This window comes from Pseudorasbora parva, chromosome 14 (genome assembly GCF_024679245.1).
Source record: "Pseudorasbora parva isolate DD20220531a chromosome 14, ASM2467924v1, whole genome shotgun sequence".
NCBI lineage: Eukaryota > Metazoa > Chordata > Actinopteri > Cypriniformes > Gobionidae > Pseudorasbora > Pseudorasbora parva.
In genome coordinates, this window is record NC_090185.1 from 19,988,251 (window position 1) to 20,003,299 (window position 15,049).

The 15,049-nt window shown below is 37.7% G+C and overlaps 1 protein-coding gene across 1 annotated transcript in view; it reads left to right on the forward strand.

Moving 5' to 3' along the window:
* The window catches only part of gpc1a (glypican 1a), a 38,166-nt gene extending 23,120 nt beyond the window's left edge, over window positions 1-15,046 (forward strand). The window contains exons 2-9 of the mRNA XM_067415761.1: window positions 4,146-4,304; window positions 6,823-7,220; window positions 9,349-9,514; window positions 9,693-9,823; window positions 9,964-10,101; window positions 10,183-10,313; window positions 11,205-11,380; window positions 13,664-15,046. Of these exons, the coding sequence (XP_067271862.1) occupies window positions 4,146-4,304; window positions 6,823-7,220; window positions 9,349-9,514; window positions 9,693-9,823; window positions 9,964-10,101; window positions 10,183-10,313; window positions 11,205-11,380; window positions 13,664-13,872 (1,508 nt within the window). The 3' untranslated portion in view covers window positions 13,873-15,046. The remainder of the gene's footprint in view (window positions 1-4,145; window positions 4,305-6,822; window positions 7,221-9,348; window positions 9,515-9,692; window positions 9,824-9,963; window positions 10,102-10,182; window positions 10,314-11,204; window positions 11,381-13,663) is intronic.
* The last annotated feature ends 3 nt before the right edge of the window (window positions 15,047-15,049 follow it).

Sequence of the window (15,049 nt, forward strand, 5' to 3'; positions counted from 1 at the left end):
GGAATAATGGGAGATTCAGTTTGCACTTGCACATGCAAGATCCGCCTCTGTTAGTCTTTCTTTCTGGCTACGTTCAGAAAGCAATCGTATATTGCATTCTATATAGCGGTATACCCTGTTTGAGCTGGTTTGAACTGGTTTAAGCTGGTCAAGTGCTGGTCCTAAGAAACTAGTTTCAGCTCAGGACCAGTTAAACCAGCTCATGACCAACAAAGGACAAGCATAAACCAGCTTCCTTGCCTTAAAACATACCTAACCAGCCTATGCTGGTTTTGTCAACCGGGTACACTGTATACTGTACATTGAAAATAGTGTGTGAAACTGTTTAGCCCATAACTATACTTCGACCATCCATAATTTTCACCGAATGCGCCATGTGCTTCAGACCATGTGCTCAGATTGTTAAAATAGGGCCCTTAGTTGCATTTCAAAATATGTATTCTCAATGTTGCCACATAACTTGCATTAGCTTTAACTTGCTTTTGCTCAGCAAGTTATGCTGCCTTCACGTAGGAATTTCCCACTTACCGCTTCTGAAGTCGTGATTTCGAGCTTGAGAGGCAGTTTGTGTCCAATTTTTGAACTAGGAAACTAGTATTTACGATAATTCCGATAGCAGGTAATGGCGTTTAAGTCAGTTTTACGCCCCACCCCCGCTTACTTCCTTCCGTCGTTCACTCAGATGTACGTCACTGCTTCCAACGGCGTGATTTGTCATTCACAATAATGTTACACTGTGGTCTATGGAGCTGCCAAAGTGGACATATTGAGTAGACTCACTACTTCTGTCGAAATCTAAGGGTCGAGGGTCTGTCAAAATAAACTTCCTTCGCCCACTTGACAAAGTTGAACGCGCTTCAAAATGACGAGTGTATGTCTAAAAGTGCAGCCCTATTTAACTGTTTATATGTTTATACACTGTAAAAAAATGGTTTAACTTAAAAAAGGAAGTAAACTGGTTGCCTTAATTTTGAGTTTATTGAAATAAAAATTTGAGTTGATACAATCAAGGAAATTTGATTAATAAATAGAAACTCAATATATTATTGTTTCTGAACCACATACAAAATTTGTTAAATCATAAAAATAGCACTATTTGGCATGTGTCGCTGCGTCATCAGAAATAAAACACACACAATTACCCAATGTGCTTACAAAATCTTTTAATACTATTTGAATAAAGGTTGTTGAGTCTCAAAAATGTTCATTGTATTAACTCAATTTTTTCATTTCTATGAAATAAAATTTTTAAGGCAACCAGGTAACTTATTGTTTAAATAATTTTTTACAGTGTAGCTTTGACTTAGCCTAGAAATCTAGACGCACCCTAGCGGCAGCAAATTTAATCTGCCCGCAAGTGTCGTCTAGGAACTTTCAATACCCTTCTGAGCTGTATTCCTCACAATCTGGACGGGCCAATCACATCGTGTATAGAGTCGGTGGGCGGGGCCATTATGACGACGGCCGAGTTGTGTTTGCGTGCTTCTAGTAAACACAGAAACTGGCAAACGGCGGCGGTCTTTCGAATCAGCTTTGACTGCGATTCTGGAAGACTTGGAGTTAAGCTTTTCTCTGAGAAAAGAACAAAGAACGGCACTGAAGTCATTCTTAAAAAGGGAAGATGTGTTCGGAGTTTTGTCGACCAGATACGGCGAATGTTTAATCTATCACCGAGCTCTGCTTCACTTTCGTTGCTCTGGTTGGTGTAGCGCTATCCTATCGCGTGCAGAGGGAGTTTGAAAGACAACCGTTTATCCCACCCCTCGGATTGAGCTGTCGATGGTGAGTTTCCAGACCAAACATCTTGATGTGGGTCTGGCTTGTCAGGCTAGCTCTGACTAATATCATCTAGTTTAATGGCACTAACAAAGAACTCTATCGCCCCCTTGAGTACTGGAGCTCGCTAATGCCACAGAAATTCAAGAATGTAAATGAACTGGACTTTACTGTTGCATTTGTTATTTGTTCTCGATCAGAGATTTGAAAAAAAAATGTCTTTCTCACTTTTGTTCTTTTCATACGTGTCTAGTTAATGTGCAAAGCGAGATCCCAGCTGCAATGTAAGTGCGCATATATGCATGGATGTGCGGGGACATTGTCTGCACACATTTTTCCTTTGTGTGCCAGAGCGGGAAGAAAATCTTCATCTGTCTTGTGTCTGGCGGTCCCTAGTCAGTACACATTGATATGCAGGCCACACTCCCATGCTGCTCACGGACTGCAATGAAGGGCCCGGGATGTGATGCATAATGACACTGAAGGCTCTTTAACACCATAAAATTCAGAGGGACATGCAGAATATGATCTTGGGATCCCGCCGCTTGTTGATGTACAAGCGTACACATTTCAAAACGGGCTCATTACATGCAGGCATGTGATTTAATGCAGCTGAGCGCATTTGAAACCTGCCCGCTAAGAGCCTGACTCTGACAGTCAGAGACTTTATTTTGACTTTTATATTATTATTTTGTCATTTTTATCTATCTACACACACTTGCACGTGTGTTATTTTTTTAGGATTATTTATAATACTGAATATAGTATTAATAATTTGCCTTAGCTTTTTTTTATATATATATATATTATTTTTAATGTAAGTTTTAGTTATGTGATTTTCACAATTTTTTATATATTTATGTTTAAAAGGGAAAAAAAATCAGTTTTATTTTATTTATTTTTATATATAGTTTTATATATTTTTTAGTTTTTCCAAGTTATATATTTATATTAGGGCTGTAAAAGTAATTAATCGCGATTAATCGCATCTGACATAAAAGTCTTTGTTTACATAATATATGTGTGTGGATATATATTACTATATTTACAAATATTATATTAATTTCTCTATATGTGTGCGTGACACACACACACACACACACACACACACACACACACACACACACACACACACACACACACACACACACACACACACACACACATTAGTGCTGTCAAATCGATTATTCGTGAATTGTGATTTATTTTTACATAATATTTGTGGGGACTGTGTTATTATGTATATGTAAATACACACACAATCATGTATATATTTAAGACATTTTTATATTTATATATAAATTATATAAAAATATGTACAATATATACATGCAAATATTTGTTCAAAATATACATATAATATGTTTGTGTATTCAAATGTGCATAATAATTATACACAATACACACACATATTATGTAAACACAATTTTTTTGGGATGCGATCACGATTAATTAATTTTACAGTATAATAATTTTACTATATATATATATATATATATATATATGTATTTTTTTTTTTTTTTTTTTTTTTTGCAGTGTTATTTCAGTTAATGAAACCCATTTATGTTTTATCTTTAGTTAACAATAACAGTATTTATAGATGCATTATAAAAGCATTAACTTATTGTCGGTGATTAAAAGTAGCAATGCTTACTTTGGCAAACACTTGTTTAAAATGTGGTCCTGCACATCATATTTTTTATTTCTATAGATAAAATATTGCATAAAAGTGCTGCATTCTAGGCTAAACTGCATAAGCACCAAAAAAAAACATTTCTAGATACAAAACCTCTGACTGGGAGAGGGTGAGACTTGGAGATCTGACTGGGTTGACCATAATAAAAGGGTCTGTCTTTTAGGTTGACCATAATATATCCGAAGCAAATATTTTAGCCCCTCTGCTACTGTCTTACCACGGTGAATGCATAAAATTGTGCTTCTCTGTGATTTTTTTTCTCTTGCTGCAGTCAGGCGGCATAAAAAATGCATGGTAGCGATAGCATCTCTCGCTCTAGTTCCCTAAGCCGTGACCCAAGACAAGCTTAACCGAGAAAGTTGTTTGCTAAATGTCAGCCGGGTCCAAGAAGCTCTTACTCTCTAGAGGATCTCATTGACCCAGTGCTCTGCGTTCAGTGATGTTCAGGGGAAGCTATTTTGAAACTAGCCTGCTAAGCTAAAGCTACTCTGCTATAGTTAAATTACAAGCTACCCTTATGTAGTTCAGTAGATTGCTAATACAAATAGCTAATATGTAACGTTGAATATATATCTGTCTTTATTTGTTTTGTGGAAGTTTGACATCATGTTTTTACCTTTTCATTCATCAGTCTTAATTTTAAATCTTAAAACCTCTGCGATTCCATCTGCAGGCGAGCATCTCCGCATCTGCCCGCAAGGTTACACCTGCTGCACCAGTGCCATGGAAGAGACGCTGTCGAACCTGAGCCGCCGAGAGTTCGAAGGCCTGGTGAGGGAAGCGGGACGTTCCATTCAAGCTTCGCTAAATGCCCAATACAGGACCTTTGACAGTGAGTCCACTCTCAAATGCATTGTTACAGCTGGTCGCGTTTTGATGTATTGTGTTTGCAGCTGCTAACACGTCCGCTCAGTTTTTCCACTGTACGGGCGGCAATGTCAGCGAAAAGATTTTCAAATAATCCAAACGTTTAAAGTGGCATTTCTCCACCCAGAGTGTACAGTTGAGGGAGAACAGAACAGAGCAGCGACTGCAGCAGCTCGCAAAGGAAATGAGATTTGGAGGTTTTACAGTGTATTTGTACTGTCACGGACAGCTTTCTGATCCAGAGCAGTAGTTTATGAAACTTCATCTGCTTTTGGTTAACATGTTTCGTTTACCCATCTGAGGGGGTTAACGAATGTGAAGGGTTAAAGAGTTGCAGTACTTTGAAGCCCAAATTCTCTTCTGGTTTGTGTCATTGTTAGCCCAGATAAAAGGGAAACTCTGAGGTTCATATACTTTCACACCGAGTGGTCCTCGCAGGGCAATTACAGTTGTTTTTTATAGCCTTTTACTGCAGTGCGCCATTTAACCATGATAAATTGTAGTGACGCCAATAATGACAAGAGATTTTGATTCTGTTCAGTTTCATGACCCTAATCAGATACTTGCTGCAACCCATACACAGTCAGGAAAAAGGAACTGTGCTGTCACTGGGGCGTTACCCTAAGGTACAAAACCTTGAAGGTACTAATTCACACTCTTAAAGTACTGATATGTACCTTTTAAGGTACTAATGTGTACCATTTAGGGGTGAGTAAGGTACAAAGATGTACCTTTTTACAGTGACAGCACTGTACCTTTTTTTCTGAGAAATTCTCATTCTGTTGAATGAGAATGCAGCAATCATACATTTTTTATACTGTTTTTCCTTTTTTGTATTGTAGTAATTTCACCACTCTCTGAATTAATGTAGAATCAACTTATTGACAGTATATTTTAAATTAGTTTAGTAAATATTAATGAACAATTTTCACATACACCCATTATAATTTACCTGTGGCCTTCCTTACCTGTTAGACATACTGTATACAGAAATTGAATAAAGTTATCAAACACCTTTCTTAACTGCATAAATTATAAATTAAACATAGATTAATCCTTATTAAACCTACATTTTTGTACAATTTGTGCTTTGATTAACATTAATGACAGACATCAATGGTGTATTAGTCTGCTGTCACTTTAAGATCTGCCGCTGCAGAACATGACGTGGATCTGATGCGCTTGTCATGCGCATCTCATTTTAATGTATGTATGAATGTATCAGGCAAAACACAAGTGTGTTCAATTAAGTTTTGTTTTTAGAAATCTCTATCCCATCCCCCCCAGAAGCTTTTTTCTACTAAAAAAATAATTATTTTTAATTTCTATAAATTCTATGGAAGAGGATTAGGGCCAAGCAAAAAAAACAAAAAACAAAAAGCATCTCAAGATTAAAGTCATTATAATGCGAGATTAAGCTCGTTAAATTTCGAGAAAAAAAGTCGAGATACAATCTCAAGAATAAACTCATTAAATATCGAGAATAAAGTCGTTCTGTTTCGAGAAAAAACTCGTTATATTTCGAGAAAACAAGTCGAAATAAAATCTTGAGAATAAACTCATTAAATATTGAGAATAAAGTTGTGTTTCGAGAAAAAACTCGTTATATTTCGAGAAAACAAGTCGAAATAAAATCTTGAGAATAAACTCATTAAATATTGAGAATAAAGTTGTGTTTCGAGAAAAAACTTGTTATATTTCGAGAAAAAAATGTCGAAATAAAATCTTGAGAATAACGCATTCGATCAGTATTCATTGCATAGCATACTGATAGAGGACATTAATATAATTTTGTCATAATTAGCTAAAGTTGATAGTATTTCTTTGTTACTGAAAGAAAGTCTGAAATATAGCTAGACTAAGTGATCCAACTCTGCCATGTCCTCTATCAGTATGCTATGCAATGAACACTGATCGAATGCATTATTCTCAAGATTTTATTTCGACTTTTTTTCTCGAAATATAACAATTTTTTTCTCGAAACAGAACGACTTTATTCTCGATATTTAATGAGTTTATTCTCGAGATTGTATCTCGACTTTTTTTCTCAAAATTTAACGAGTTTAATCTCGCATTATAATGACTTTAATCTCGAGATGCTTTTTTTTTTTTTTTTTTTCTTGGCCCTAATCCTCTTCCGTAGAATTCTCTACAAAAATAAAACCACATAAAAAATACATGTATTTATATATAAATAAATAATCATTTATTTTTACATTTACATTGTATACCATACATGGTAAAAAATATAAAAAATACATAAAATACTATTATTAAATCTGCAATTTAAAACACAATATTCCTTCCTGCTTAAATGAATATTGTTTGTAAAAGCCATTTAAAATATTCAGTAGTCAGGGTGTTTTCATTTTGTTGTACTGAAATCTGCAACTGTATTGACGAACAGTAGTCAGCAGACTCAATTGCATGTGATTTTCTTACTAGTTTCACTCGGAGAAATGACTTCCTTTTTGTCATTCCAGCATACTTTCTGGAACTTCTAAATGGCTCTGAACGATGGTTGGAGGAGGCGTTTGTGGCCGCTCTGGGGGATTTGTACCGGCCTAATGCAGGAGTGTTCCGAGACCTCTACGCCGACCTGCGTCGATATTACGGCGGCGCCGCCCTGAACCTTGAGGAGGTCTTGGACGAGTTCTGGATGAAGCTCCTGGAGCGCCTTTTGAAGGCTTCTGACCCTGAGACCGCCACACTGCTCTCTGACGACTTCCTGGATTGTGCCTCCAAGCAGACAGAGACCCTTCGTCCTTTTGGAGATGCTCCACGTGAACTGAAGGCCAAGCTGGTGCGGGCATTCATCGCTGCTCGGGCATTTGTCCAGGGCCTTAATGTGGCTGGAGAGATTGTACGGAAGGTGTCTCAGGTACAGGGGATTTTTTCCTTTTGTATGATAGTGTGGTGTAGTGATTAAGCCTCAGGGCTGGTAACCTGAAGGTTGCTGGTTAAATCCCCTCAAGAAGCATGCCGTGTGCCAAGACCATACTGCCCTTGAGCAAGGCAATTAATCCCAGGGTGCTCCAGGACGACTGGCGGCATTCATGCATGAAAGTTAAAAACAAGCGTTCTACTAAAAAAGTTAAAAATAAAACCCCCAGAGTTTACACTTGGCAAGACCACCTTTAGCAGTGTCTCCAGTCCCTACCATCTTTAGAGCTGTAAGATGTGCTTCTTGGCGTCTCCTTGTAAAATTGCTCAAGTTCCATCAAACATGATTGGGAGCAAAAAACATTAAATGCTGCTCAACTGAATTGAAATCTAATTTTCTTGATTTTAAGACTCACCAAATGTCTTTTTCATCTTTGTTCTGTACAGTCGTCTACCAATCATCCTCAATGCTCTTTGCAAATCATATCATATTTTGTTCCAGAAACCCTTCTGTCATTGATATTTCCAAATGAGAATTCCAGTGTAAATTCTTGGGTTAAGTTTGCCCCAAATATAGCGCTTCACATCAAAGTCTTAAAGTTCAGTTAAGGTCTCATCAGACTAGGGATTCTCCTCCAAGTCACTGAGCCTTTGACATGCCTTTTGGGCAAATACCAGTAAAGAAGTCATAACAAAGACTTCCTTCTCTCACCTTCCTTACAAGACAGATTTATGAAGCGTTTCTGCTCTTGAAGTGCTATTGTTGCCTCATGATCGTTTCTCCCATCTATTTTGTATGGAAATCTAACTCTTTAGCGTTGCCAAAGTCTTCTTGTCCAGACACCCAGTTCTGGAGGAAGTTCAATTCCTTGCAGATGCACAGTTGTTTTATATTTTCTCACAATCAAAATGACAAACCTTACAGTGCTTCAAGGTATATTTAATATGTCATGACTGTTATTTTCTACGAACTTTGCCTCAGATCTGATTATAAAGATCCTTGGGTTCTGCGGTAGGGTGTTGCCTTGGAAATGAAGTGTGTAATCGCCTAGAGACAGGTGTATTTGACATTAGAGTTCTACAGCAATGGGAAAAAAATCTTCAATGAATCATTGTTCCATGGTGCAACTGAGCAAGTCCAAGGACACTGAAACTTTTTATTGTCAGCTTTAACTGACAATTCAGTAGGTGGTCTGGTTTCATTAAAAAGAGATGCCCTAGTTGCCTAGAATGTCAATCAACAAATATTCTCAAATTCATTAATATTGGATCCATGACATCAAGACAAATGGCTATACTGCAGCATTCCCGAAGATGTTTGCCTCAAACCCACACAAGGAAATTTAGTCCAAGTCCTTAGTGGCTTCCCTACCCTTCCCTAGAACTCCCTGCTGCTTTGACAAATGAATGTAGGGCGCAATGGTACCAATCGGTTCTTTAAGGGATTTCTTACCGAATTGGATTTCGTCTCCCGGTGCCAAACTCTCAGGAGATTCCTGATAACCAGACCTAAATTCTTGCTGATGTTGGGAATATATAAATCCGGAATATTGCGTGTCTTCTGGAAACGGCTTTAAGTGATTTTATGCTGTCATATTTAAAAGCTGGATCCACTGCATGACACATTTGTAGGGATTAGCATTAAGCATTAATATGTTTAGTCATAGTTGTTTTCGCATTTGCATTAGTGGCATACGAGGCAGGTTCACACAAGGTTGACGTAAAATGATTAAACGATGAAGTTGCCTTTGGCTATATAGCAAGATTACTCTGCCTTTCACACTTGGCTTTCCCAAAAGACTTCAAAGTTAGTTAAAAGTGTTTCTTGCAAAATACAGTAGATGACTTGAACCCACATGCAGATAATAAGCAGGTACTGTAACGTTCAGGAAATCAAGCTAGCTCACGGCTAGTGCTAATATTTACCCGTGTTCATGTGCAATTTTGTAATAACAAACTTGTTTCGCAGTGCTTTTATTATGGGAACAGCTCCCCCAAAGCAATACTCAGTTAATTGCCTTGTTTACAGTGTTGTCAGTTCACTGATAAAAGGCAAGGCTTCAACCGAATGTTGTTCTTGACAACAACAAAAAAAGTATGGCAACTAATAGCAACTTTTCCCATAGGTTCCTCTGAGCCCAGAGTGCAATCGTGCCATTATGAAACTGGTGTACTGTCCTCATTGCCGAGGTCTTGGATCAGTCAAACCTTGCGTCAACTACTGCAAGAACGTCATGAAGGGTTGCCTGGCTAATCAGGCTGACCTAGACACCGAGTGGCAGAGCCTTATAGGTAAAGCAGAGATTATACCACATGAACTCTTACTCATTTGTTGATTGCTTGATTTCTATTTTTATTGCATCACACTGGGTAGCTCCAGTCGTTTTTTTTATTCTTTTTTTGCTTTCAGTCTTGACAGAAAACGTACTTGACACTGTTAATTTGTTCAACCACTCTTGTCCTCAATCAGAAACCATGCTACAGGTGGCCTCCAGTTTTGGTGCAGAGCCCAGTATGGACACGGTGATCTATTCAATTCCTGTGAGAATCTCAGAGGCAGTTCTCGCCATGCAGGAGAACATGGAGATCTATACCAGCAAGGTTAGGACATTAGGAATTAAGCATCTATTTTAAGTGTAAGTGGGTTAGATTGAATGCACTTGAGGTATGAGTTTAAAGATTTATTGATCACGTAAGGACCGTTTGTACAAATATACACGTTAGTTTGTGTTGCGTTTCAGGTTTTCAAGACCTGTGGGGACCGTGGTGAGGAAGGCACGCCAAGCTCAATATCTGAGGAGCCGAAGAAGAAAGGAAGTACAGTTACTGCCTTGGAATACAAACCCAGTCCCCAATCTGCAGCTAGACTGGAGGTGCAGGTGTGTGTGTGTGGTAGCATCCATTTCTGGACAATTTTTATGAGATTTATGCAATGTTATTTAAGTATGTGTAATTTCCAGGTCACCGACGTGTCCAGTAAACTCAAGGAAATGCAATTTTACTGGATCCAACTCCCTTCGGCTCTGTGCAGCGGTAAAACGGCATCTACGAGCGGCGGTGATAAATGCTGGAATGGCATCACCAAAGCCAGGTATTACATCTTTAGTGGCAAATCTAAAATCTTGTCCATTCAGCTGGTCAGTATGTAATTTGCAGTTCATTTTTATAGTGCACATTCAATTGATTTACATACTTCTTAAGCCAAAATAGATGGGCAGGATCTTGATGGATGACTTTTGGGTTGAATTATGAATTTATAGATCGTTACTCATAGTCAGTGCTGGCAGAAAACTGCATCCCTCCCTCTTTTTGCGGCCAAAGTCGTTAAATTGATTGTTTATCTATCACTGACACAAAACTGAACTCCCATTGCCCAAAGTCATCAGAAGTGATTAATCACTGGATGCGGTTTAAATGTGTGTTCATTTGAGAAGATTTAAGTACGGCCAAACCTGCTTTATTTTTAGCAATCTCTAATAGCTATTAGCTCTGTATAACCATCTCATGAGGGTAATTAATGCATACTGGTATTTGATTAGTGCCGTTTGCTAACGCAAGCATCTCAATTACTGTTACTCATAATTATGGTTAATGTACGGAAAAGGCTTAAAAATCCCACAGCTTTGCATTTAAGAAGGGACTTGAGTCAAATCTAAAGACTAGAATATCATAGAGACTTGGCAACATAGATATTAAACACTGTAGCAACCACATAGCAAATCCCTCAGAAAAAAATAGCAACGAAAATTAGCATGACACGTTATACTGTATATATATATATATATATATATATATATATATATATATATATATATATATATATATATATATATATATATAGTTTGTATTTCTTGATGTGCTGTTATTACTTGAAGTCAGTTTTTTTTATTTCAGTTTACGACCATAAATAGTAAAAAATGTAATGCAAGCGCCATTAACAAAATGTGTGATTGAAATGGTTCTGGAATTGATTTTTCTGCAGTTACCTCCCAGAGGTCATGGGCGATGGGCTCGCCAATCAGATTAATAACCCAGAGGTGGAGATCGACATCACCAAGCCTGACAGGACAATACGCCAACAGATCATGCTGCTGAAGATCATGTCTAACCGCCTGAAAAATGCCCTCAATGGCAACGATGTGGATTTCCAAGACACAAGTATGCAGCTAAAAATACTAAAGTACTAATGTAAGAGCTCCCCTCATGAGGTGCACTAGCAACTGACGTTAGAGACTGAGGTGTTTAGTGCCCTTGTTAGCACGCCCCCTTCCTGTGACGGAAATGCTGGTTTCAAATGCCGCTCAGAGCAGGGCGAGTAGATCCGGAGGGGTTACATTTGGTCCCGTGACCCGGAAGGGAGCGATGTTTAGGGGGGTGAGTGTAACAGAGGCAAGCTAGTAAGAGATATGGGATTAAATCCTCACTACCCTGGTCTCATGAAATGCACCCATGATGGACCTAAGAGACTATGGCCATTATCGTCCGTGTTAGCATGCCCCATGCTAGAAACCCCATTTTGAATTTCGCTGTGAGCGGGGTGAGTAGAACTGGAGGGGTTACATTTGGTGCCGTGACCCGGAAGGGAGTTTAGGGGGGTGAGTGTAACAGAGGCAAGCTAGTAAGAGTACGGTTGTCACGATACCAAAATTATGACTTCGATACGATACCGGACTAAAATACCTCAATACCGATACTAAATCGATACCACGGTAATAAAAAACAAACAAAAAGAAAATATTAATAATAATGCCAACAGAACTTCTTATTCATTGTTTTTTTTTTTTTTTACTAAAAATTCACTTGGCCAGTATGTTTCTGCCCTGGTTTTGACCATTCCCTCCTCTTATTGCATGCCAGTGTGAACATCCTTACAGAGATAACATTATCAATCATGTTATCATTCACTAACCTTTCACTTCTCAACAGGTTGGGATGACCAAATTATTATTATAATTATAATATTTTTAAAAACAAAGATACAATTTAAAATCTATAAGCAAAAGATGCAAATTACAAACAATATAACAAAAACAGTGCTTAATTTTTCAGCTACATTGGGTCTATTTAACAGTAGCAAGTCAAGAAAGAAATTAAATAATCAAATATAAAACTGCTTACTTAGTCTTCACTCTATAATTTAACAATAAACTGATTCTTAATAAATATATTTTTGTTATTTAGCCAAGCATGTGGTGGTTTTCTATTTTTCATTGGTGTTTGATTAACATTAATCACACAGAATATTAGGTCTGACTTAAGAACTGCACGGATCTAATTACCTCAGCTGTACACGTTCACTAAAGACATCTCGACTGTGTTTACCTCAATACTCGCCAGACCGTGCATTTTAACATATGTTTGGCCATTCAAACCCAAATAATAATCCGCAAAAGAACTGAATGGCGATCGCATGTCGTCTGAAAGGCGTTTGTGTGTGTGCTTCAGGTCAGAGTCCGGCAGCGCGAGCACGTCCCGCGCCGCGCTTTTTCTTCTCATGCATGCATATTTCTGTTGCTTTCTTTATCATGCGCTGCGCGTATATATTTAACTCTTCTACTTCCAATGTTTAGTGAACGCTGGAAGCAGAGCTCTGCACACACGTCCTGACACCTGCTGTCCCACATCCATGAAAATTAAGAAATACAGCTCATATTAGCGCTGTCCTCCTTAAAGTACCGGTACTAATAAAAGTCCATATTGTACGGTTTGTAATAGCAGGGTATCGCTATACTTTTCTAGTACCGGTATATCGTGCAACACTAAGTAAGAGATATATACAATTAAAAACTCACTACCCTGGCCTCATGTAATGCACCCATGATGGACGCTAGAGACCATGGCCATTATTGTCCTTGTTAAGGAACAAATTAAACAGAAGGGGTTACATTTGGTGCCGTGACCCGGATGGGAGTGAGGTTTAGGTGGGGTAAGTGTAACGGAGGCAAGCTAGTAAGAGATATGTGAATAAAACCAGAGGTGCCGTGACCTAGATGGGAGTGAGGTTTGGGGGGATGAGGGTACATTCCCCTGGCCTTAGGAGTTGCACTAGAGACTGAGGTCTTTAGCATTTTTGTTAGTGCGCCCAGCCGCCCACCTCCCATGGCGCAGATGCTGGTTTGAATCTCACTCAGAGCGGGTCAACTAGGGCCGGTAACACGAATACACAACATTGTGAATGATAATCATACAGTGGCCTTCATGAAACATACACATAAGAACAAATCTGTGTAAATCATTCTGCATAAATTAAATTGATTAAATTCACTAGTTCAGTTTGTTCTATTAACGTTACATGAATGAGGCCAAATGTTACTAAATTTAGCACTAAATTGATCTATTCCGCAATTTCATGTTAATTAGATATTAGATAGCAAACATTACTTCTGTGATCTGTTTTGCACTGAAGTAATTATCATCTTTTCCCCCCTAATGTGTTTCTAGGTGATGATTTCAGTGGCTCAGGAAGCGGCATGTGTGCGGACCACCTGTGCATCCGTGGTAGACCTCCAGTTTTTGGGCCAAAAACGGACAGGCCCAAACTCTATGCCTACGGTCCTGAAAACAAAAGAGTCAAAGGATCCGGAACCCAGATTCAGCCTTCCATCATCTTACTGGTTCTGTTACTCGCGAGTCTACTGCTCAGACGATAATGGAGACGCTAAATCGAACTTTGGGATCTGGGTCAGGAAATTTGGGATAGGGCAAGGAATGTTTAAAAAAAAAAAAAAAGTATGAATAGCGAGAAGGTGAGCTTAATTAAATTGCCAAAAGAAAAAAAAAGAAAACTTTCGAGAGAACGGACATTTGAATTCCTCTGGAATACGACCTGATTCTGAGAATAGGTGGAAAAGGAATTTTGCTTTTGTGTTTTTTATGTTTTGTAATATATGTCAGATTTAAGTGCTGACTTGTTACATCAATCGACGTCATGTTTTTTTTTTATCTTTGAATGTAAAAAGAAGAACTGGACAGGGAGAATGCCGGTTTAGATTTACAATACGAGGTTCTCGGCCACCTAAGCGACTTACCCACAGTTCTCTGCTCTTAAAGTCATACAGTCACCAAGTCACCTCGTGTTTCCTTTCACCATGCTTGAGTTATGCAAGTTCGTCTTTGCACAACTGTCCATTTTGTCTTAAATATTCCACAGACGGACATAATTACAAAACACTACATTAGTTAAATCCCTTTTAGATTACAAAATGAATGAACTTTGGCATGGACATGAATCGAAATACAGAATTGCTGAGTATCTAAGGAACTAATTAATGGTGTTTTTTAAAACTGTGATTCGTTTGGTTTAGTCCACAATGATTTTGTATAATAACAAGCTGCAATAAGAAGTCAATTTCATAAAACCAACAAAAAAAAAAAAAAACATTTCACACCAACATTGAAAGAAATTGTGTTGCATTAAAAGAAAATATAGCCTATTTTTACAGGACCGTTAAGATTTAATGCATTTAATGTATAATTACTTACTTTTCATAATATTTTTAACTTAAACTTAAACTTTTCTTAATATTTTTCCTTATCTGTACTTTTGTCTCGTTTTCCATAAAAAAAAACGTTTTAACCATTCTTAAAACAAGCTGTATTTCTAATTTGTTAGATTTATGATTTTATCCATACGTTATAAATAAATTATGAAATATATTCTCTGAAAATGAAATTCATGCATTCTGAATTAAATGTATTCATTTTGTTTTGTTTTAATTATCTGAATTTTATTTTCAGAACTTTTGTTTTCATACATTTTCATAATTTAGCGACCAAAAAAATCATGCAAGCATGCATCGTTAGTTTATATATGTATATATATATATA